The sequence below is a fragment of the Lipotes vexillifer genome, unplaced genomic scaffold, assembly GCF_000442215.2.
Source record: "Lipotes vexillifer unplaced genomic scaffold, Lipotes_vexillifer_v1.1 scaffold508, whole genome shotgun sequence".
Classification (NCBI taxonomy): Eukaryota; Metazoa; Chordata; class Mammalia; order Artiodactyla; family Lipotidae; genus Lipotes; species Lipotes vexillifer.
Window position 1 is genome coordinate 532,664 of NW_006793099.1, and position 25,817 is coordinate 558,480.

General features: G+C 35.3%; 1 protein-coding gene across 1 annotated transcript in view; it reads left to right on the forward strand.

The window, feature by feature from the left end:
* PKHD1L1 (PKHD1 like 1) overlaps positions 1-25,817 on the forward strand; it is a 152,749-nt gene that overhangs the window by 31,594 nt on the left and 95,338 nt on the right. The window contains exons 13-25 of the mRNA XM_007466246.1: positions 688-956; positions 2,260-2,351; positions 5,245-5,404; positions 5,714-5,849; positions 6,613-6,756; positions 8,743-8,900; positions 9,785-9,898; positions 11,359-11,508; positions 12,512-12,636; positions 17,649-17,812; positions 19,032-19,204; positions 23,843-23,990; positions 24,514-24,668. Coding sequence (XP_007466308.1) covers positions 688-956; positions 2,260-2,351; positions 5,245-5,404; positions 5,714-5,849; positions 6,613-6,756; positions 8,743-8,900; positions 9,785-9,898; positions 11,359-11,508; positions 12,512-12,636; positions 17,649-17,812; positions 19,032-19,204; positions 23,843-23,990; positions 24,514-24,668 — 1,988 coding nt within the window. The remainder of the gene's footprint in view (positions 1-687; positions 957-2,259; positions 2,352-5,244; positions 5,405-5,713; positions 5,850-6,612; positions 6,757-8,742; positions 8,901-9,784; positions 9,899-11,358; positions 11,509-12,511; positions 12,637-17,648; positions 17,813-19,031; positions 19,205-23,842; positions 23,991-24,513; positions 24,669-25,817) is intronic.

Consider the following 25,817-nt stretch of genomic DNA (forward strand, 5'->3'; position numbering starts at 1 on the left):
CCTGATTGTTGTTGTATTTTAAAGAAGAAAAAAGTGAGACGGCTCATTATGATTAGGAAAAAATTACACTGGCAAGTGTAAGTTCACTTTAATGAGAATGTTCTCTCTCTGATACTGTCCAAGAAGGAGGAGAAATCCTAGAGCAAAAGTAATGTTAAAAAGAAGAAAAACAAATACTGACAAATGTTAAGGCCAGCAGTATCTTCTTTGAGCCATTAATTGAGTAACTTTTATTAGAGAGAATAATCAGGGTGAAGATTTTGTAATCAAGTGGTCTGAATCTTGAAGTTTTGAGTCTTGACTATAGAAAGCAACATCAGTCATATCAAAAATCATAATTTTTATATTATTACTATCTTATGTAAAGCATTCACTAAGTACCAGGTATTTTACACATGTATGATATCTAATCCCCATAGTAGCCATGCCAATCATAATATTACTCTCATTTTACATATGTAGAATCTGAGGGACAGATATGTGAAACAATAAATTGCAGACTGTCTTAACAGCAGTCTATCCTCTGGGTACGGATACACGTAGAGATATGTGTAATTGTTTTGTTTACACACATGCTGTAAAAATGTGAATAGAAATAGAATACCTATAATCACCACCCAAGTAAAAGACACTGAGATACTGCATGAAAATTCTGATGAAAGCCGTCTTTTATTTTGTTATGTTCAGGTGGGAGAGGCCTAAAGCTTGAGGTATGGAATAGTAGCCGTCCAGTACATCTTGAAGAGATACTCGAATACAATGAAAAAACTCCAGGGTACATGGGTGCCAGTTGGGTAGATTCAGCTTCCTATCTTTGGCCTATGGGACAAGATACATTTGTTGCACGCTTCAGCGGATTTTTGGTGGCTCCAGATTCTGATATTTATAGATTCTACATCAAAGGTGATGACCGTTATGCTATTTATTTCAGCCAGACTGGAATTCCTGAAGATAAGGTAGGGGAGCCACAGAATACTACTTGATATTATAGAAACAATATGATAACCTTTATACATATCCCATTTATTCTACACCAAAACCAGTGAATATATTAAAGAATTTATGTGGTGGGTTCTTGGTTATTTTAACACATGTGGTATGAACCATAAAGTTGTTAGAAAACCCATTGCCTAAAAGAAAACGCTTTACCATACCTGAGTTTTCTCTAACAAAAAAAAAACCCCACATACGTTTCCTTTAAAATTGAAGATTATTTTTATTATGAAAGAATTATGGTCACACATAGGAAATTTGGAGAAGAGTACAAGTATTCACTATCCTGCTAGATCTGTTTCACTATTACTTGGTCATGAGATTAAAGTCTATTATCTCCTTTTGTCTGTATTTTGTTTCTTACATAAACAGAATCATACATCCAATTTTATAGTCATTTTTGTCATGTATTAGTATCTTCACATATTATTAAATAATTTATATAACACCATTTTTGATGACTGAATAGTATGCTATTGCATGAGTTTACTACCTTTTCCCATACTAATAAGTTTTTAACTTACTTCTGATTTTTTATGACCACAAATCATACTCAATTGAACATTTGTGTTCATTAAATTATTCTGTATTTTATGTTATTTCTTTAGGACAGTTTCACAAATGTGAAACTAATGAATCAAATCATAATAACATTTTATAAATCACTATATATATGGCAAGGTTGTCTCCCAAACTGGATGAACAAGTTTAAATTCCTGCCTATAACACATGAATTTGAATTTTACCGTAGCTTTTCAGCAGGTTTCCTTTAAAGACAGTATAGTCATTTCTAATGGGAAGTCCAAAGTCTTCTCTTTCTAGTATGCAGACCCAATTAGTAATCTTTGGCATCTTTCAGACCTCCTTTTAATGATCTCATTTGGATTAAGTCCCTCAAGGTTCTCAGCAGAACAAAAGAATATTTCATTTAACAATAACAACCTCCTCCCTGTGTGGATCTTTAAATTTCCCATTTGCAGTTCTAATTGTGGAAAAGCTATGTTCTGTGTGTGTTCATGGAATAGTGGAGTTGATGTTAGTTAAGGGTGGAAGGGGTGAAGTGAGCTTTGATCATTTTTTAAAATCCATTTCATCATGAAAAACATATTAGAAGAAAAATGTGAAATATTTTCACATTTTTCTTTTCATAAAAGTTCTAAGACTGACAGAAAAAATAAATGATAAATGCTGAAAAGTCTTATTAATAAGTTCTTTTCTCCCTCTCTCTCTCTCTCTCTCTGTCTCTCTCTGTCTTTTTGGGATAAGGTGAGGATTGCCTATCATTCTTCTAATGCCAACAGTTATTTTTCCAGCCCAACACAAAGATCAGATGACATTCATCTTCAAAAAGGAAAAGAGTAAGGTTTTTGTCTTTTCTTTAAATTATTGTGTAATATTTAAAAACTATAATTTTATATATAAAAATATTTTCAATTTGTTTTATTGGTAGAAGTGATACTAGTTTATTGGTTTAATTTATAATTGGTCATTCTCTATAATTTGCTAAGTTTTGTTTCTATATTTTCAAGCATACTGGCATTCAGCTAACCAGGAAAATTTGAAATCTAAATTATTCCTGTTGCAGAAATTACAGTTTTGTGAAATTTACTTAATCCTGCTTTAGTTTCTTATTAGGACCTTTCAGTCAATCCAGCCATCTAATTTCTCTTCTCCTATTTTCTCTATTGCTAGAGAAAAATCACAAAAACCACATGGATTTGTACCATAATTAATATATATTTAATATTCTCTTGATTTATTCCAGACCCTGGACCAGGTACTAGAAATTTAATACAAAGGATATTAAAATATATTCCCTGCCCTTAAGGAGTACTTATTTAGTGCTGAAAGGTCAATTCCAGGGAGAAAATGAGGATATTATTCAAATAGCTAATATTCCCATTTGAAAAGTCAATTCAGGATTCCTAGAAAACAGGGAGGTAAAAGATGATATATGCAAAATAGCTAAGTTACATGGAGAACATCAAAAGTTTCATTGAAATTTTCTTCCATTTACCATGTGTATCTGTTAGGTTTTGCTGCGTAAGAAACCATTCCCCCAAATTTAGTAGCTTAAAGCAACCCAGTTTTGTGATTAGCTAGGTAGTTCTTCTGATCCTGACTATTTAGTTGGTGATTAATGGTCCAGGATGGCCTCATTCACATATCAGGAGCCTCAGCTGTCCTGATGGGAACTGAGATATCTGGGATGTCTCACTCCACATGGTCTCTCATCTTCAAGGAGGCTAGCCCAGGCTTGTCACAGTGTCCCAGCAGTTAAGAGGGTAATTCCTAATGCACAGGTACTTTTTAAATTCTGCTTGTATTATATTTGCTAATATCCAATTGGCCAAAGCAAATAGCCAAACTTAGATTCAGTGGGTGAAGAAATGCACTTCACTTCTTGATGGGAGGAGTTGTTTTTTTTTTTTTTTTCCATTTACCATGTCACCTTTCCAGATATCGATTAGATTATGCTCATAGGCAGCACCATGAAGATGTGATGGAGGTGGACAGAGAGGGTTGGGATCAATGGTACCTGAGAGAAATCACACTTAGTGTTCTCACTAAAGTCTTAGGAATAATAAGCTTCCCATTCTTTTTCTCTTCCTCCTTCTATCACTTCTTTCTAAACTTAAGCATTTTCTTTTTTAACCAAGTTCACTGGGCCAATTCAGAGTAAATGGAGTATCTCGTTAATACCTATTGCTATTAAGTGTCAATACACCTTCAGGCTTTGCCTTGACCTTGGAAAATGAGTTCAATTTACCTGCTTGGCAAGAGCACAGAGCTTGCATGAAGGTGACTTGTAATACATCTTGCCCCTGGTATCTGTGCTTCTGCAAACTAGCTTGAAATTTACACTGGCACTTATAATGATGGTTGTGTATTCTGAAATTGAGGCGACACAGGCTGGTTTATTGCACAGTGGTCCTTGGGACCTTTCCAAAGGTAGCTTGTCTTGCCAGTTCATTTTACTCAAATAATATAGCCTTATCTCTAAGTGCATATTGCTTTGGTCACCCCCTTTCTACTTTGAATCCTACCTCAGTGATGGTAACTTTTAAATAATTTTTCAATCTTTAAGTCTCTGTTATTCATATGATCAAACAGAATAATAATATATATTTTATACGGTTTGGGGAATATTAAATATAATAATGTCTGTGAAGTGCTCAGTTTAGTGTCTAGCACATAGAAGGTGCCTTAAAATATTTTTAAGCTGCCAGTAAGGATACAGAATTTAATGGTTCTTCTCCGAATCCTGCTCCCTAATTAGTATTGCCCACCTTGATTTGACAGAGCTGGCAAACAGGTTCTCTGGGCAGCCAAAAGCCTGATGTAATCCTCCAGTATCAGTTCTATGGGGGAAATGACCCAGAGCCCCAGCATCCTTGCCAGATGGGAGGTAATAAATAGCCCTCATTCACAGTCTTACATGAACTGTGGATACTTATTCTCCATTTACAAGAGTATCTGTTGAATGATGTGAGGCAATTTAAAGGAACTCCTAGCTGGCCTCTCCAACGATGGGAGCAGTGGTTACACTGACAGAAATTTAGATAGGGAAGCAGTAGCTTTTCACTCACCTGTAACAGCTGATAAGTGAACACCTTATCCTGGATAGGCATTTGGATGATGGGCACGGGGCCTCAGGAATCAAGAGTTCCAAAGTTAAGGTGTGAATCTCATCCAACTTATTAGAGGGCCATCATCAATCTAATCAGTAAAAGTTTTCTGCGGCAGTGTGTTGTTTCCCAAGTTACAAGTGGAGGCAATATTTAAGGAACTTAGAGTAAGAACTTTCATCGATGACACATACAACCACTCAGATACAAAATATATGGTATGTCTAGGTCTGCCTGACATTTTCTTGCACACGTTAATGTATTTAACCTCTGTGTGTCCTCTGTTTTATGCCAGGAAGTTTATGTTATAACCTACAATGTAATTTTGTTTTAAGATCCTTGAAGATAGGGGATAGTATCTTTTTCAATAAATATTTATTGACAAAACTGAATGAATTCATCGTTCTCTTTATCTCTAATGCAGATATCTTACATAATTCATTTTCTTTTAGCAAACTGCTATGAAACTTAATATTTTAATTGTTAAAATCAGGGATACTACAATATAAATCATTTAACAAGCAGGTATTTTATATCATATTGAAATTTTACTCATTGAAAGAAAAATTCATGAAAGTGCTCTGGAGAAAAAGTTACATTCTTTAGTTACACTATTTTCCAGATATTACATTGAAATCTTGCTGCAGGAGTACAGACTAAGTGCTTTTGTGGATGTTGGACTGTACCAGTATAGAAATGTCTATACTGAACAACAAACAGAAGACGCAGTGAATGAAGAACAAGTGATCAAATCCCAGTCGACAATTGTCCAGGAAGTACAGGTTTGCTATGATTATAGATCCACTTTGTAGAAGGTAAATGCTCAAATATAGGAGCTCTATTTAGTTATTAATTTTACTAGGTAAGATACTGTTTTGGGGGAAAACAGTCATGGAAAATTACTGAATTGTGCCTTGGAATATCTGTAATTATAAACCAAAGAGTCTGTTATTTGATGACTTACACATTAAAATAGTTTATCATTTGCAATAAGATAGGGCAATGTAGAGGCATTGAATAGCTGACTTATGATGCTTTTAAAATGTATTTTTCCATATAGTAAATATATGCTTTTTTAAATTGGGAAATAGGTTATAACATTGGAAAACTGGGAAACAACTAATGCAACCAATGAAGTGCAGAAGATCTTGGTAACCGGCCCATGTGTGGAAGCTAATTTATGTTCACTTTACCAATATAGATTAATCTATAACATGGAAAAAACTGGTAAGTTGTAAATAATAAGGGAGATTTTATTACTTTTCATGTATAGACAAAATTATAAAAAGGTATTTGCTCTAGTCAAATTCTACTGTCTGGAAAATATAATTTTAATAGTATGCTAGACAAAGAGGCAAACAAATATATCATGAAGAAAACTCTTCAGACTGGGATAGAAAATGGCATCAGTAAAAACAGCTTTCAGATATATACTATTATTTTCTTCTATAAGGACCATGATAAATGCATATCTAAACACACATAAGGAATTTATGTATCCGTGACTCACAGGTGTAAGTTAATAGGAATTAAGTTCATCATTATAGAGATAGACATTTCAGTTTCTCAAAGAACTATGAGACACTAATTTATCTGTTAATGAAGATATTGCATTTCTATATTTTATAAAAAACCCTGAAAAAATAATTTTGTTATTTCTGTTAATTGTTTCAATGAGTAAATACTGAAGAGTGCTTGCTGTTTGCCAAATACAATGCTTATTACTATGGGAATATTAAAACAATAAAATATGAGCCCTATCCTCAATAGATCACAATCCAATTAAGCAGTCAATATTATTGAACTTGAATCAATTTTAGAATGTAATTTCATTAAGTGATAACTGATGGTACAGACTATAGGTACTTTAAAAAATTCAAATATGAGACATCAGTGCTGGCTGTGATAGTGCAGAGATTTCAACTCTTTTTTTTTTTTTATTAAAACCCCTAATCATTTGACTTTGATTTTTTGTTAATTCATCGAAAAGTCTGGCTACCTGCTGACGCTTCTGACTTCATACTGCAATCAGCCTTGAATGACCTCTGGTCTATAAAACCAGATGCAGTTCAAGTAATAAGAACACAAAATCCTCAGAGCTATGTTTACATGGTAACCTTTATATCAACTAGAGGTAAGCATGTATTTCATTTTGCAATTCTGTAAAGTTTTTTCTAGGAAACAAGTTTGTATCCTGCGCAACTCCACTGAAAAAGGTAAAAGCTCCATAAAATGACAGGGGAAAGTAAATGCATATTCATAGCCTTGATCACCTCCAGGAGAAACAGAAATAAATGGTTAATTTTGTTCTACTGTAATTTAAATTTTAGTTGTACTTCAAGGAGTGTACAACTCCAATGCATGAGGTATACACGCTATATACTACAAATACACTATCAGTATAGTAGCCTACTTTACATTTAGCAAAAATTAGTGAAGATATTAATTCTGGAAATGAAATTTAAGTGAATCAGTATTTCTCAGGAGACACTAGTCTGGCTAGATCTTGTTTGATAAAAGGATTCTCTGGTCAAATCCCCGTGGGAAGCTCTGTATACCACAGCTTCTCCTTGAAGGTTGATAGAGCTCATTATAGAATATTAAAATCCCCAAGGACTCCGGCAATGAGCAACAAACAAAAACAACAATAAAAACAAAAACAGAACAAAAAAAGCAGTGCACCTGTATTTAATACAGCATTTTCCAAAATTTTTTGACTTCTTTATCCTTTTCCAGTAATGGCCATTAACTTCTTATTACGTTTTCAAGTCTTACAATTTTTTTCTTTTAAATTTTTTCAGTTTTTCTTCTGCAAGTTTTATAGTTTTATTTATTTATTTATTTATTTAATTGGTTTATTTTTGGCTGTGTTGTGTCTTTGTTGCTGCGCGCGGGCTTTCTCTAGTTGCAACGAGCGGGGGCTGCTCTTTGTTGCGGTGCGCGGGCTTCTCATTGCGGTGGCTTCTCCTGTTGCAGAGCACGGGCTCCAGGTGCACGGGCTTCAGCAGTTGTGGCTCGCGGGCTCCAGAGCGCAGGCTCAGTAGATGGCACATTGGCTCAGTTGCTCTGCAGCATGTGGGATCTTCCCAGACCAGGGCTCGAACCCATGTCCCCTGCATTGGCAGGCGGATTCTAAACCACTGCACCACCAGGGAAGCCCTCAAGTCTTAAAATTTCAAGTGTCACATTTTCAAGTCTTAAAACCAAGTTTAGCAACCAATTTGGGTATTTGGGATATTGAGCTCATGAAATAGGTCCCTGAATATGTGTTTCCTTTCTTTGCACAGTCACTATTTTCCAATTCATATAAGTAAACTGTTACTTCAATGTTTATGTCTCATTTTATGGAGTTGTTAATTTGATTGTTGAGCAGAGAGTAAAGAATTCTGTTTAACATGAATTGAAGTTCTAAAAATTTCCCAAAGGTTAGATTGTCAAAATGCTATCTAAATGAAGATATGGTTATCTTTGTTTTCTCAGAAATATATTTTTAGATCAGAGAGAAATTTTAAGACTTCAACAGAAACCTTAAGAAATATGGTAACAAAATCATAACTGGGCAAATTCTAGGACTTTACCCAACAGAGAAAATCAGTAGGATTCCACTGTTAAAGCATCCTCCCAAAGAAGAGAGACATGTGAGGACAAGGCCTTATTTCTTTCAGTGAGATTGTATAAACAAGGTTCGCAGGCATGGGGCTATTTCCTGGAATTCATCTTTGTACTCCCTTTGTAACTAAAGAAAATAGCAATTCCCCAGGCTAGCCCTTTATACTAAGATGATGGTACTGGAAGAAAACTTAAAGAATTTTTGGAATATTTTATTGCCCATTGATTTTTACCTCATGATCCCAATGCCAACCTTTGTTTATCTTACAAAACTTCCTTTTACGCTACAAAAACAGACCCTTAAATATATAGCACTCTATCTGCTGTTTTGCTGTTTCTACTATGGCTAAATCTCAGATTCAAGGATCTGCATCTTCTCCATTTATCCTTTTTTTTGTGATAATACAATTCTAAATAAAACTAGTTTTGTTACATCTGAGTTTCTATTATGGGTATATTGGTGTTTAATTAATTAACTTCTTCAAATTCTGTTTGCTACTCTTCATCGCAGGAGACTTCGATCTGCTCAGTTATGAAGTATTTGAAGGGAACAATGTCACACTGGCTATTACAGAACAAACCAAAGGAAAACCCAGTTTGGACACATTCACACTGAATTGGGATGGGATCACTTCTAGGCCTCTTATGCCGCAGTCATCAGAAGCTGAAGTATGCTCTGTGTTAGTTTTTTAAACAGAAAGCCACTTAAGCATCAGCCTTCTATAAAAACACATTTTAAGGAGTAGTAATACATCTCCTCCTTGTCATGGTGGGTTGGAGCCAACTCATAGTGAGTGGAGAAGGGAGGAAATATCACAATGACAGAGGGAGTGAAAGGGGAGTTCTTGGATCTGTACCAACAGGATCCAGGTATCTGCATATGGGGCAGTTGCTGGTGAGGAATGTTTGCTTGTGAATTACTGCATTTCAACAACTACCTGTACAATGAGTTTGAGTTAATATTTTTTTGATGACTGAAGTTTGTGCACTATTTCAAGTCCTTAATTCTAAATATCTGTGCTTTATCAGAGAAATATGGTATGGAAATTATAGACCTCATCAATGTGTGCCAGTTCCTATATAATCCAGAATTATTATTTCTTAAATAATAGTAAAAGATTACAGTATATGTATCTCTTCTTTTGAGAAACAATGCATTGGAGTATATATTTTTTCCAGTTAATTTTGCATTAATTGGGAAAACTATTCATTTGGAATCTCTTTAATTAGGTGCTAATTCATTTAGGTTTGCCTCATTGCTGTCTTTAAAAAATTACTAAACCAATATGCCTGCCTTATGTAATAACTAAATAAGCTAAGATCAGCCAGTTGGATATAACTATTGTCATTCTAAAATAAAAGTCTTGAAACAGTCATTGGATACTGAAATTATCACATATTAACTTGAAATTATTTAGGAAATGCCCTCATAATTATGGCTAACATGGGAATTATGAAATTATTTTTTTAATTAATTAGTAGAATTAGTAGTTAAATTAGTTATGTTCTAACTCTTCATAAAGAAGTTACTAAAGCTCATATTGTTAATTTAGTTTCAGGCAGCAGTGGAAGAAATGGTTAGCGCTAAGTGTCCACCACAAATTGCAAATTTTGAAGAAGGATTTGTTGTGAAATACTTCAGAGGTTATGAAACTGATTTTAACCTGGTATGGAATATTTAATGAACTGTGAAATGGACCAGATAAGAAATCATATAAATGTTTGGAATTTTGTCATTTGTTGAATTAGCATTAATTCCTTTAACATTTAAAGTCAAGTTGCAAGTATAATTTTGTCATACATTTATTGGTAAGGTCTATTCTAGCATCTTCCTGCATTACAAAATGACTCATTTGTGAGTCACATGAATTTTCTTAATCAAGAGAAAGTAGGCAAGATGGGTAAATGTGAGATCTATAGGGTTTTTTGTTTGTTTTCTTCATTTAGACGCAGAGTATATTCTTTTTCCTCATTGGCTTCAGAGAGTACCATTTGTAGTAGAGCGTTATACAGTAAATTGCTTCCCTTGCTTCTGGTCAGTTAGTACAATGCCTAGTCATTATTTACTTCTTGATGAAATACAAAGATTTTTCTTTGATGTACAATAAATTTAAAATATACTTAACTTCCTAATTCTTATTTTGAAGACTTGAGGAAGCCAGATATTCACCATTTCCAAATGAATACCATAGGAATAAGAAATATATAGGCTAGTTATTCAATTCAGATCAATACCCCAGAAATGAGTCCTTAAGAATATATATCATGTCATGCTTTATGCAAACAGATTTATTATTGAAGAAAAGGGAAAATCGTTTAATGGGTTACGTTTTCAACCTGTTTCAATAAATATACATGTATTTGGGTTCTCCTATCCTGAATGTAGTACTTGCAGCCAAGACAATTGAACAAGTAGTTTACATTATACTCCTTTCATACTTCATCTCCCATCATCATTATCATCACAACACACATTCTTGGCTACACTTTACCTTGACTCTTTGAGTTTCCCAGCACCACTCTCTCACGTCCCCACTTCTTTGCACATATTTTACGCTCTCTCTGATGCCCCTTGGCTCCCTTTTCCTTTTAAATTACTCCTGTTTATTCTTCAAGGCAATTCATTTGTTACTTCTCCGAGTCATCTTTTTTGATGCTTTTATGTGAGTTAGATGTCTCCTTTCAGCCTTAGTTTTATAATCCTTGGTTCCTTTGTCCCAAACTGGTAGGCTCCTGTGTGTAGGGATAGGGTTCTTCACTATTTGAACACTGAAGATTAAACAAAAACAAGCAAATGAACAAGTAAAAATGTGGCATGGAATGAACACAGAAAATCATTTGTGGAAGGAGTGAATAAATATCCTTAAGGAGTTCATAATATAAGGGGAAAGAGAGGACTTGGAAAATAGTCAAATACAGGTACGAGGGATTATATGAGTATGTATCTAAATGAGTGTTATAGGATGAGAGACTTAGACTTTCAAAGAAGAGAGAAAACATTTCAAGTTAAAGCAGTTTTGGAAGCAGTGGGATCTGAGTTGAAACTTGAATGACTTAGGTGAAGATGTTGGGGAGTAAAGCCGGGCAATAAATCATGTTTTCATTTGAAATATTATTGTTTCTGTAGGAGCATATTAATAGAGGGCAAAAGACAGCTGAAACTGATGCTTACTGTGGCCGTTATTCCCTGAAAAACCCAGCTGTTCTTTTTGACTCAGCAGATGTTAAACCAAACAGACTACCATATGGAAACATTTTATTATTTCCTTATAACCAGGTAAGCTCAACAAAATCACATGCTAATTAAATTTGTAAAATACCTTGGTAATAAAATTTCATGAAGTTTTAAGACAAGGAAAATTGCTTGTCATGTGAAGTCACATCATGTTGGACAGGCACCATGCTTCAATTCTGTGCTTGTGATTTCCTCGTCTGTTGATACTCAAAAAATGAAATTTAAAAAATACGTAGTACCGTGCACATGTATTCTGCTTTATCTTATAATTTCAGAAAAAACATTATTTGCACACAAATGTAAATACTAAAACAATTTAAAATATATAATCTCCTCATTATTCCTTCATTAATTAAGAAGAAACAAAAATAGATAGCCGTCATAGAGTGATCTTGGGTATCCAGTCATGGAAAAGTAAAGGAGGATCACGAGCAGAGGAGATGGCAGTTTTAGGATAGGTATCTAAGACTAGCAATCATAGATTTACCCTTTCTCTTGTTTTAAAATTCTCAACTTGTAACACATGTTCTAAAGTTCTAAGTTCTAAATACATCCGGCATTTTTAAGGAGTTGTGGACCATTAAAATTAGTATTTAATAACTACTGTATGGTGACATCTCTAAATGTTCAGCTGCATTCACATCCTAGTTAATCTACCTGAATGTTTCTCTGTCTTCTCTATGTGTAATGGAGTTTTAAATTCATTGAAGAGTTTAGTTAGAACTGGCCTTAATCCTTATATAGCTCCATGACTAGAGGGAGTGAATTATTTCCATTTTTTTAAGGAAATCATATCTAAGAAAACAATAAAAGAATTAATCATTAATTGTGAGGTCACATCAACTTCTTCCTCTTCTATAAAATCTTCCCCAATTCTGCATCTCATTGTCTGAAATTAATCATTCCTTCCTCTGTGTTCTGATACATTTTGTATAAAAAATTCTCAATAGATATTTATTGGATTGGATTGAATTCATTTGAATTGCTACAAAACAATTTAATGGTAAGATATTGTTACTGATTTTTTTTAATATTTTCTGTGTAGTTATGTTTAGCATACAAAGGATTCTTGGCAAATTATATTGGTCTAAAATTTCAATACCAAGACACAAGCAAGATTACTAGAAGCACTGATACACAATTTACATATAACTTTGCGCATGGAAACAAGTAAGTTACACTATGAATTTGACATTTTTAAACTATAGTATGTAAACTATGAAGGTAAAATCTGTTTGTTTGTTTGTTTGTTTGTTTTTGAGAAATCGTGTGCACCATGGATCTAACTGCAATTTTTTCTGCCTTCTATATAAGCTTCCTAACAGAGACAGTTGTGCCAAAAATAAATCTATAGATTATGAAAATAAAAATTGGTCTAGTGTCAACATCACCCATGACCATTTAAAAGACAAAACAGTGGTAAACTTTAGAATATAAATTATATATTATTAAATCTAATAATGTTTCTAGGTACTGAAGGAAGGTAGAAAGAAACTGTCTTAGCGCAAGATTATCGTTAGACTTTGATCACTGAAAAACAAAATGAATGTGTAAATGGAGAAAATAAAATATTTTGATGAACATACCAAAGTTAAGGGAGACAAGATATTCTTAAATACTTGGTTTGGTTGCCAAAAGTTAGACACATAAAAATGCAGATAGAGAAATATAGTGCGAGAAACTAAATGAGTCTAGAGAAAGCTGTTTAATGACTGTGATTGTCATAACCTCAAGCACAATTTAGTTCGGCAAAATGATTTTTGGTTTTCATTAATTATTATATCTTCTGAAATTTGTCAATCTTGACTTTGAATTTTCATATACAATACACACAAAAATTTTACTTACAATAAAACAATGACGACACATACACACACATACAACTTTTCTATTTTAAAAAGTGTTCCTCGGGCTTCCCTGGTGGCGCCGTGGTTGAGAGTCCACCTGCCGATGCAGGGGACACCGGTTCGTGCCCCGGTCTGGGAAGATCCCACATGCCGCGGAGCGGCTGGGCCCGTGAGTCATGGCTGCTGAGCCTAAGAGTCCAGAGCCTGTGCTCCGCAACGGGAGAGGCCACAACAGTGAGAGGCCCACGTACCGCAAAAAAAAAAAAAGTATTCCTCATAAATTTTAAAGTCATGCTTATTGAAGTGTAATTTACATAATGTCATAATTTACTCTAAGTGCATAATTCAGTAAGCATGACAAATGTATACAGTTATGTAATCATTACCCCAGTAAAGATATAGAACATTTCCTCTCCACAATTTTAAAAGGTTTTTTTTCATGTAAAGTTTATGTCATAAAATACCCATGGTATGATTTCCATGTCTTCAAAAATATTTCTAATACATTTCTTTTGTGTTTTTTTTCTGTCTTAGCTACATAAAAAATCTTCTGTATCCTGTATCAATCTATATAGTTTTCATTGTACTTTAATACATATCATTTAAGTTGCTGCCATTCTGTAATATATAGAGAGGACTTTTCTATTCTCATCATAGGAGTGGGATTATGAACATTCAGAACTGCCGTGTATGGAGCAAGTGTGAGGCAGTCAGTGCCTCGGCTTAACTGTTCAGACAGAAGGGAAGAGAAAATGATCCAAAGTTAGAAATAGAACCAAATGATAACCATAAACAAAACAAAACAAAGACAAGAAATAGCAGGTAAGATGATGAGGGAGATTAGAATAACTAGATGGAAAGAAAAGGCAGGTTTTTTCTTTTCTGGCTGCACTGCACGGCTTGTGGGATCTTAGTTCCTCAACCTGGGATCGAACCCGTGCTCTCTGCAGTGGAAGTACTAGTCCTAACCACTAGACCACCAGGGAATTCCTGAAAAGGTGGTGTTGATGGGGGAGTTCGCTTCTGGATGAAGAAACTACTTCCAACTCTGCAATTTCAAGCTTCCTGCTTTCTTGATCATCCCAACACTATTTTCAAAATGCAGGGACCAGCTTTCATTCCATACCTTTAGAAATGTGTGTACTCCAGAACTCATAGAAATATGTTGGACTCTAAGGGGAATCTTATTTGTTAATGGTTTAAAAAACTTTTCAGATGGATCCCTCATGAGTTGGGGGAAAGGGGTAAAGTGGGGAGACAACCAGAGTTGGGGCCTGTAGTTGCTCCCTCGGAGCTAGGTCCCTGAATTCCATCAGGAGAAAGCAAGATGTGCCCACTGGGTCAGTGACAGAAGCAGTGACAGGCGATGGAACAGACAGACGGGTGGGAGCACACAGAGCCTGTTGGAACTGTGGGACCTGGACGTAGATATCCTTAGATACATCCCCCTCCTGTGCCCCCAGCCCAGCTTTTTAACCTGAAATTTTTAAAGAAGTTTTGCCAGTGCTTATGGCTTTTTCTCCCTGAAGAAGTGGGATGACCTTTTGTTAAGGGAAGAAGGGAAGTTATAGTCTTCAGCTTTCAAAATAAAATATTGTATTTGATGCATACCCCTCTGGCATCATCTCCTGAACATGTGGCCCTAATGCCCTTCAGATTTTCTGATCAGTTGATAAAGTGAGGGCAACTGGGAGCCGATTTTAAATATAGGTGTAGAATCTCTAACCGTGAGGTAGGTAGCCATAGTTAAAATGTAGATACCCAAGAGATGTTTGTCAAAGAGAACATATTTAAGAAGAGTCTTTCCAAGAATTCTTCAGGACACATGAAAATTCTCCCACTGACTATTCCTTAGATTGTTGGAATAAGCATTAAAAGATACTTATTTGTGTTTTACCCCACGAATAAGATCTAGACACGCTTCCATAGGATGCAAAGAAATAAAATTTTTTTACATACAGAGACAGAAAGTTCATCAGATACTGAAGTTTGGTAAACTTGAAGTGGACTTCAAAGGACAGAGAGCTGAGTGAGCTCTGTGTATGAAGTGGACAGTGTTTGCACGAACTATAAGAAGCTGCTCTCTGAGAAAGTAGCAGGACACTCTTGGGTTTTGTTTTCTAACAAAAACTTAAGAAGTCAAAACTGATTCCCCCCCCACCGCCAATGAAAGAAAAGTAATCTTCCTAAATTAATGCTTTAAAAAAATGTCCTTTTCCTGGCAGTTCAGATTTCACCCTCCAGTGGCATCTGATTAAACAGTGTATGGCTCCTGTGTTTGCACTTTTGGCATGTTTTATACATTTGATCCATCTTTGTTTTCCACAGAAGATGAAGAGGAAGATAGGCAGAAAGAGAGAGAAGCAGAGACAGAGACAGATAGAGACAGAGGAGTATTGAAGAAAGTGTTGATTCCCCCTCCCCATGCATAAATAGATCTTTTGAGGCTATTGCACAGTTTAATCCAATATATAAAATGGGATCGAAGTTAGCTCCTGGAATGAATGAAGTGAGTGGGAACAATTCTGCAATTCCCTAAGGTAATTGTTGACTCAGAAGAGGCCACAACTACTCTCTGTTGGCCATCACATAGGAAGAAACAATGCCAGTGGTTAAGACAGTCCTCTCCATGTTAATAGGCAAGGAGCATGGAAAGTCTATGCACAGAATGAACATATCCCACTGCCTCATACCCAGTTTGATTCAAATCGGGTAATCCCATGATGGATCGTTATGAAGTGAAAGTCCTTCTTGAAGGGAGATCCCTACGTGCCCAAATTGAACAATGGAATCACAATTTTAATTTTGATCACCACCACCTGTATGCATTTCACTCTTCTATTGCAACAGGATTTTGGAAGATTTTACAGATCTCAATTCTTCCATGTTAGTCAAACCATCACTTACCGTATCACTAAGTAGGTCCTTCCTTTAGCCTGCAGTTTTTCTGCTGTGCCGTAATTTGAAGATGCCCTACATTTGATGGAGCTAATGGGCTTCCTTTACCCTAAATGCTACAAGATCTTTCAACAAGAATATCATGATTTTTAAAAGAGGGTGGTTCTCTGATTAAAAACTATTACCAATCAAGGCAACGTAAACTCTCCTAGCTGGTATTTCTAGACCTGCTTTTATGTAGGTCAGACAGTCTACTTAGATCAGTTAGGTGTGTTAGCATTAGTTTATTTTCAGTACATTGTTAGTGTCAAAAAGCATTGTTCTGTAACCCTCCAGAACCAGTGATGTTTGTAGTTGTAAATCAAGCTTCAAAATCCCAGAAGTAAAATCTGGTTTTCCTTTGGAAAATGGAATTATCTAGCCACAGAAGCACTTTGTGCTGTTTAAGTTTTGATATCATTTGTAGTCTCCATTTCTCTTATAAAGGATCCTGCTCAGTGTACCATTTTTCCTAAGTAGTTTTTAGAACTTCGGAATCATATAATTAGTAGTAGAAGTCTACTTAGAGGCCCAAAATACTTTTTTAATTTAAGGAGCACTTTAACTTAATGTAGTTATGCATATAATTTTCTAAAATAATGTCAGTCTAAGCTTTGATGCACTAGAGGTGGATCCCATGATGAGTTTGTAAACCATGAAGTTTCAAAATGAGAATAGAAGGTGCCCAAACTAGTCAGTTAATCAGTACAGTGGTAGCTGATGCAAAGATTATTGTTGAACTGTATTTAGTTATTTGAATGGCAGTATTTATCTCTTTATTGCAAACTTCTGTAACCAAATTGCTTATGTAATTTATGAGATTCCAATGCCGTTAATGTTTAATGGAAACTCTGAATCTAAATTATACGTTTAGAAGGCACTCTGCAACCACTTGAATCTATAAATAACTTTAGCACCTTTTGTCCCTTAGTTATAGGGGACAATGCAACTCCACTGAGCTCTTTCAGAAGTATTATCAAGCTCCAGTTTTGCTTCTTAGTATTGGATTGAAATTGCAGCTCTGTCCCTGGCACCACTAAAATGGTTTGCTTCATTCTTGTGTCTTGTTTCTATATGCTTTCCACCAAGGTGCATGCTCCTTAGTTTACTTACTTGTCACTACAGAATGTTATTTTACATGCCTATGTCTACTGCCAAGGTTACAAATAAAAGAAAACCTATCTTTTGGATACAACACTAAATCTTTCACTGCCAATGTAAAGTTTCTGCTTGCTGTCCCTTGTGGCTGTTTTTTTGTGCTAATAAAGCTTGCTTATGGTCTTCTTGTGGGAAAAGAAAAACTTTTACTGTTCAAGATTTTAATGCTTTTTATAATGTATTTGTTTACATTGAACATTATAACTGATCTATACACCTAATTAAACAACCATATTTCAGCTGGACCTACACTTGTATAGACCTTCTGGATCTCATACAAACCAAATACACTGGGACCAGTTTTTCTCTTCAGAGGATTAGTTTGCAGAAAGCATCAGAATCACAGTCTTTCTATGTGGATATTGTATACATTGGACAGACATCTACAATTGCAGCATTGGATGGTATATTGTATCATTTCATATCTAAAACCTAAACCTTCTAAACCTACTTTGTACTAAAATCTTATTGTGGACGTTATTTATATTCTGTAGGTTAGATAGAAACATTAATCTCTAAATATTGTTATTCTTTCATCTCAATAATACTATGGTTTAAATCATATATTTTTTTAATGAATAGGACCAGGTGATTATTCTAAAGATAAAATGCATCCTTAATGTAAACTTTGTCATTAAAGCAGGAATTAGTTTATTAGTCCTGGATTCTGTTTACAGGTAAACTGTGGCAAACATTCTAATTTTGCCTTGTTTGATTTTTGAGAAATCAACTACCAAGATAGAGATCTGTTCCTGAAAGGCAACTATTGACATTGACATCTGTCTAGTAAGAATGAGCTGAAACTTTCCGTGGACTTTATTGTGATAATTAGTAAAACTGTAAATGAAAACTTGATTTCTCAGAGCCTTAGTATTTTTTCTAGTTATGTTAATAGACTCATATATGTGATATATGCTAATAAAATAATAAAAATTAAACTGCAGTCTTTTTAAAAATCAGCCTAACTCCAAACAGTCACCTTAATAAGTGACTATTACCATATTTCAGAGGAGTTTTGGAATCCTTTCCTCTGGAACAGTTTTCAAGTGCAAGGTCATGATTCAACTGGCTAAAAACTAAATGTTACTGTACTTTGAGTCACTCCTTTTGAATCCACTATCACCAGACCTACATTGTGATTGGTGGAGCACATAAGACAGCTGATCTGTGCTGAGATAAAGGTTGTAGTTCCTTAAGCAACATTAATTTAGCACCTACCATGGGGCAGGCAATGTGTCTGGTACCAAAGAAAGAGCAGAGGACCAGGCAGTTCTGGTCCTGCCCTCATGGAACACACATCCTAGTGAGCACCACGTTCAGGGACCTACAACAGAGCAAAACTAACTGGCCCACAGAAGGCTGCATAGAACCCAGAGCTTGGTGGCTTTTCAGTATTTTGTTTTACCCAATGAGGCTCATATATCTAAAGACTTTAAAGCTATATATTCTAGAAGTGAAGGTTTGCCAAGCTTCACAAACTACTTTCCTTAAGGTCTTCTTTCTAAAATTTGATTTTAAAAAGCTTATTCCATGACACATGGATATTATTTGATGCTTTTCTTTTTAGCAGCACAAGCTATGCAATTTTATCTCCCATTTACTTTGTTTATTTATGTTCTTTAGAAATGCCAAAGAGAAGACTTCCAGCATTAGCAAATAAAGGAATATTTTTAAAGCACTTTCAGGTGAATCAGACCAAAATTAATGGATCAAGTATGACCAACCAGTATTCTGTCACCATGGCGTCATGTAATTGCAGTTATAATATACCCATGATGGCTGTGAGCTTTGGGCAGGTAAGCTTAGAATTTTATGAGTAGCTATTTTCAACTTATGAAACATTAGCCTTGACCTAGTAAACTTAAAACATTTTTTTTTTATGAAGAACTGACACACAGATTAGACATCTTTTAATAGAACAAGACAGTTATTCTAAGGATAAAATGAAGATTTAGAGGCTTGTTGAACTTGAGCATGAAAATTCACTTTAAACATTAAAAAATTTTTAATGAAATATATTGATGGGGAAAAAAAGCAGGAGGAAATAGCCTTAAGAATCAGCTAGTCAGATTTAAGTAGAGTTTTCTCTGTTGAGGTAAAAGAAAAATTTGTGGGCTCTCCCAATAAAGATCTTTGAACAGAGATTATTGAAAGAAGATTTGAGATTCTGCATATGTTTTAAAATTGTTTCTGTTATAAACGCCATTTATTTTTTATTTGTATCAAAATTGATACAAGGAAAGAGATGGTTTTCCATAATTCCAAAAGGATCTGGACAGTATTTTGTACTGTTTGGGTATAAGATCTGTATTAAATGTTACAATTATGAGGAGTATTCTTACATTTAATTTTTTACAAAAATATATAATTAGTTAATGTAATTTCCTACAACAAACCAAAACCAAGTATAATAAGTTCAAGATTAAAGGTTAAATAATAATTAAATATTATAATTTGAGTCTCACAGAGAACTTTGTGTTAACAGTTTTATGTTAAAAAGACTGAAAAACTATAAGTGTTACACGAAAATTGCTTTTACCCTATCCAGGCCCAATGTTTTAGTCTTAGTATATTCAAGATAAATGTCTTGTAAATGTTTTTCAGTCTCTTAGCTCTCTAACAAAATGTAATAACAAACTGTAATAACGTATGTGCACATATGTTAAATGTCCAGATTAATGAATTGTTTTAAAAACTGTAACTTTGAGATAATTGTAGATTTATGTGCAGTTGTAAGAAATAATACATAAATATTCCCATACCCTTCACCCATTATCCCCCAATGGTAACATTTATAACTACAGCATAATAGCACAGCCAGAAAATTGACATTGATGCAATTTACCAAACTTATTCAGATGTTACCAGTTCTACATGCTTTCATTTGTGTGTACCTGTGTATGTGTAGTTCTGTACAATTTTTATTGCACGTGTAGATTCAGCTGACCACCACAGAACAGTTCCATCACAAGGATCCCTCATGATACCCTTTTATGTAGCCACACCCACCTCCCTCCCTTCTGCACAGTCTTATGTCTGGCAACCACTAATGTCTCTATAATTTTGGCATTTAACAATGTTGTGGAAAAAGAATCAGACTTTATATAATCGTACTAGTATTTAGCCTTTTGAGACTGGCTTTTTTCACTCAGCATAATTCCCTTGAGACCTCTCCAAGTTGTTGTGTGTATCAATAGTTTGTTCATTTTTGTTACTGAGTAACATTTAATGGGATGGATACACCATAGCCTATTAACCACTTACCCCTTGAAGGACATCTGAGTTGTTTCCAGGTTTTGGGTGTTATGAATAAAGCTGCTATGAACATTTATCTGTAGGTTTCCATGTGATGTAAGTTTTCATTTTCTGGGTTAATGGCCCATCAGTGTAATTATGGGTTCATATGGTAAGCACATGTACAGTTTTGTAAGAAACTATCGTACTCTTTACCGAAGTGGCTGCACCATTTTACATTCCCACCAGCAATGTATGAGTGATCCAGTGTCTGCACAAATTTGCCAGCATTTGGCATTATCACTATTTTTTATTCTAGCCATTCTGATGGGGTATATACTGTTAGCTGATTTTGGTGTTAATTTGCATTTCCTAATGTCTAATAATGTTGAACACCCATATAACTCTTCTGTGATATCTGTTCATACCTTTTGCCCATTTTCTAATTGGACTATTTTCCTATTATTGAGTTTTTAAAGGTCTTTATATATCCTAGATATAAGTCCTTTGTCAGGTATGTGGTTTGCATATATTTTCTCCCAGTCTGTACCTTGCCTTTTCATCATTTTCATAAGGTCTTTCATAGAACAACACTCTTAATGAGATCCAGTTTATCAAGTTTTTCCTTTTATGAATGGTGCTTTTGGTTTCAAGTCAAAGAACTCTACTCTTATTCCTAAATCCTGAATATTTTTCTATTTTTGTCCTGAAAGTTTTATAGTTATACATTTTACATTTAAGGCCATGATCCATTCTGAGTTAACTTTTGTATAAGATGTGAAGTTTTAGGTCCAGGTTCATTTGTTTGCCTATCCCTCCAGTTGCTCTGGCACCATTTATTGAAAAAGCTATCCTTCCTCTGTTGAATTACTTTTGTACCTTTATCAAAAGTCAGTTGGGCATATTTGTGTGGATATATTCCTGGATTCTCTATTCTGTCCCATTGCTCTATGTGTCCATCCTTCCACCGATACCACGCCCTTCTGATCACTGTAGCTATGTAGTGAGCCTTAAACATTGGGAAGAGTGATTCCTCTCACTTTACTCTTCTTGTGAAAAATTGTTTTAGCTATTCTAGATCCTGTGTCTTTCCATATAAATTTTGAAATAGGCTTATGTCTACAAAAATCTTGCTGGCAATTTGATAAGAATTGCATTTAAACCTATAGATTGCATATAAACCTATAGAGAGAACTGACACCTTTACCATGTTGAGTCTTCCAGTCTATGAACACAGTATGTCTCTCCATTTATTTAGGTCTTCTTTGCTTTTTTTTTGTCCAACGTATTTTGGTCTTCTTTGATTACATCTTGCGTTTTGCAATTTCAGGTCAGATTCAGTACATTTTGTTAGATTTGTATGTAAGTATTTCATTTTCTTTGAAGCCATTGTAATGGATCTTGTATTAATTTCAGTTTCCGCATGCTTGTTATTTATACATAAAAATGTGATTGGTTTTTGTGTATTGATCTTGTATCCTGCAATCTTGCTGAAGTCCATGAATTTTTACAAAGTAAATGCACTCATGTAATCACTACCCAGATCAAGATAAAGAAAATCATTAGACTGCCCCCCAAAGCTTTCTTTATGCCTTTTCTTTGTCATGAGATTACTTACCCCACACACTTAGATAACCACTATTTTGACTTCTACTACCATTAATTAGTTTTGCTTGTTTTTACTTTTTTAAAAAATAAATATTAAAAAATATTTATTAAATAGTAAAATATTCATTCATTTATTTATTTCCCTTATTTTTTTGGCTGCATTGGGTCTTAGTTGCAGCACGCCAGATCTTTGTTGAGGCAAGCAGGATCTTTTGTTACAGCATGAGGTCTCTTCATTGTGGCACTCAGGCTTCTCTCTGGTTTCGGTGTACGGATTTCTCTCTAGTTGTGGCGCGAGGGCTCTAGGGCACGTGAGCTCTGTAGTTTGTGGCTCGTGGGCTTTCTCTTTGAAGCGCACAAGCTCAATAGTTGCGGCATGTGGGCTTAGTTGCCCCGTGTCATGTGGGATCCTAGTTCCCCAACTGGGATGGAACCCGCATCCCCTGCACTGGAAGGTGGATTCTTTACCACTGGACCACCAGGGAAGTCCCTGTTTTTGCTCTTCATATCAATGAATAATACAGTGTGTACTCTTTTGCATCTTCTTTTATTTGATAATGTGAGATTCATGCTGTTGCATATAGCTAGCTATAGTTCATTCTTTTTCATTGCTTTACAATATTCCTTGGTATTAATATACAACCATTTATCCTTTCTATTGATGGGCTTTTGCACTATTTCCAGTTTGGGGTTATTATAAATAAAGCTGCTCTGAACATTCTTGCATATGTCTTTTGGCACTTACGTTCACTCCTTTATGTGGGCAATAGGGCTTATAATTTTATTTTATTTTATTTTATTTATTTTTTAAAAATATTTGCTGCACCTGGTCTTAGTTGCTGCACATGGGATCTTCGTTGCCATGTGCACGATCTTTCAATGGGCATGTGGTATCTAGTCTCCTGACTAGGGATCGAACCCAGGCCCCCTGCATTGAGAGTGCAGGGTCTTAACTACTGGACCACCAGGGAAGTCCCCCAGAGCTTATAATTTTAAATTCCACAAAATTAGCAGGGATCAGAAGCAGGAGAATATCATCTTCACTCTTAGAGTTACAATCTATGAATTTTTATTGCACGTGTTTCTTCTGTCAGTTGACTGACACTCAACATTAGACAGTATTTCCTGAGTCTGGATCAGTCAGTGTATTGATCATATACTTCCTTTTATTGTTAGTTAAGTTTTCAAGCTTCCATGTTATTTCTCCAAAAAGGTGTTTAATTTTTTGATAGCCAAGACCGTATCTCATGTTTCTTTGCCTTCCCATTGTGATTAGCATTGTACCTTGAACAGAATGCCTGCTCAGTAAATATTTGTTCCTTGAGCAATGGTAGGTGCACTCTGAATTAATGAGGTATTACTGTGGTTCCAGCTGATTGCTGCACAGATGACTGAGTTGACTTGGGCCTCATTATCGCAGCTATATAGGTATGGCCTGTGTTGATTTATGTGACTCTCCTTAACGTTCTGAGGAGTCCTGAATACCTGAGGCTCATTTATGTCATGTCACAGGATTGTATGCCAGTGAAATAGAAATCTGGTTAGCCACTGTTATGTTTAATCATTTTATCAATATTTATTTTGGAAACTAGACAATCACAAACGAGACAGAGAATGAGTCTGTTTACAGAGGAAATAATTGGCCGGGGGAATCAAAGATTCGTATTCAAAGAGTTCAAGCAGCATCTCCACCTCTAAGTGGCAGCTTTGACATTCACGCTTACGGACATATTCTCAAAGGTATATGAAAAAAGTTCATAACTTTGGTCTTTGTATCAGTTGGACTGTACTGATCTAGACAACCATCATAAACATTTTGGTGTATTTCTTTTTAATATTATTTCTCTATGTAATTTATAGAGCATAATTTTACATTATGTCAGTAATGTAAAACTAAATTGTTCAGAAAAATCACATTTTCACATTTTCTTCATCACCTCACCAGATATACCAGGTTAAATTCCCAAAAGTTTGTTTCTCTTTTACATCCATAGCTTACTGGTTATCTATAAAGTTAAGTGATTTTTTTTTTTTAAGTATTTGAGCCAAGGCTCAATGTCTGTGGTGCATTACTCATGTAATTTTTGTTTCTCAGAAATATATAAATGTGTTGCCTAAGTAATATGCAGATTTCATTTTTTCTGTATTTGGAGGAGGACAGTTGGTTTACAAGTGATAAAACACATTTCATGTATGTTAAGGATGTGGCCATAGGTTTGTGAATTTTTGACTCCCGCTGTTTGCCATCCTTCTGCGAGTGCAGATATTCCCGCTGCTGCATCAGCTGCAGATTTGCAGTTTGCTCTCCAGAGTCTAGAAGAAGTGGGACAAGTCTCAGTTACACGAGAGGGAAGCTGTGCTGGATACTCATGGCATGTCAAGTGGAGAAGCACCTGTGGAAAGCAGAATCTGCTGCAGGTTCCCTTACTTTGCCTGGTTTCTGTTTTCTTCTATGTGTCCTTTGCTTATTTGCACCCTGCCTCATTCCAAAAAGAACTGGAGACTGTGTGTATTTTAAAACTGCAAGCTATAGTCTAAACAGTAATAAAAGGAAACAGAAGAAGATTGTTGTAAATTAAGTTGACCAGGCATTCTCTTTCATGGAGAATAGCTGTTGGTGCTTTATTCCTGACCCCCTGTGGGGGAATATGCCAGTTAGAAGATCTTTGACAGGGGCAGGAGGGGCACAGGCAGGGGCAGTCTCAGAACTAAATCTGGGTATACATAAGAGGGGCCAAGCATGACCAGCGTCGCTGTCATTTAATTCTACCACTGTGCACTAGAGCTGTGTTTTAGGACCTTGGATACTTTTCTGGTTTCAAAGATGACCTTTTCAAGTTCATAACAGAGCCACACCTTAAGAGCTCATCTAATTACTTTTGCTTAGAGTGTGGTTGGGGGCAGGGAGGGAAGTCAGGCTCAGAATATGTGACAGAGAAGGGTCTAGAAGAGACTGGGGGCTCAGATATCAAACATCAAAAATACGATGCTTTGTAGTGATGATGAGAATGTGAGATGCACTCTCATCCTCATGCACTGTTGCTGAGACAGTAAATTAGTACGAGCTTTTGGAAGGATAATTTAATTGTATCTGAATATAGATACCTTATGATTCAGCAGTCTCAGCTGTGTTACTCTCTTCTACTGAAATAATAATACAAATATGAAATGAAATAGGCACAAAGTTAGTCACTGCAGCATTATTTGTAATAGTAAAAAACCTAGAAACCGAAATTCCCATCAATAGAAAACTGGTTGTTAAAATGATACAAACGGTGGAAATAAATACAGAACTCTACTTATAAAGCCATTTTGGATAAAACAGAGGCGCTGGGGGACAGGAGATTCAAAAAAAGGTATATAAACAATAAACATAGAATATAATGTACCATACATAGATTGTATTGATGTCATAAATATATGGGGCTTATTTTAAGGAAACACATGGCCAGAAACTAGAATAAGAAAATTCTGCAACTGAGACAGCTCTAGTGACTGATCTCCTCTTGGTCCTCTGCTGGTGCCTGCACACCTACTCCCTTCACTCTTTCCTGACCAGTCTCCTCT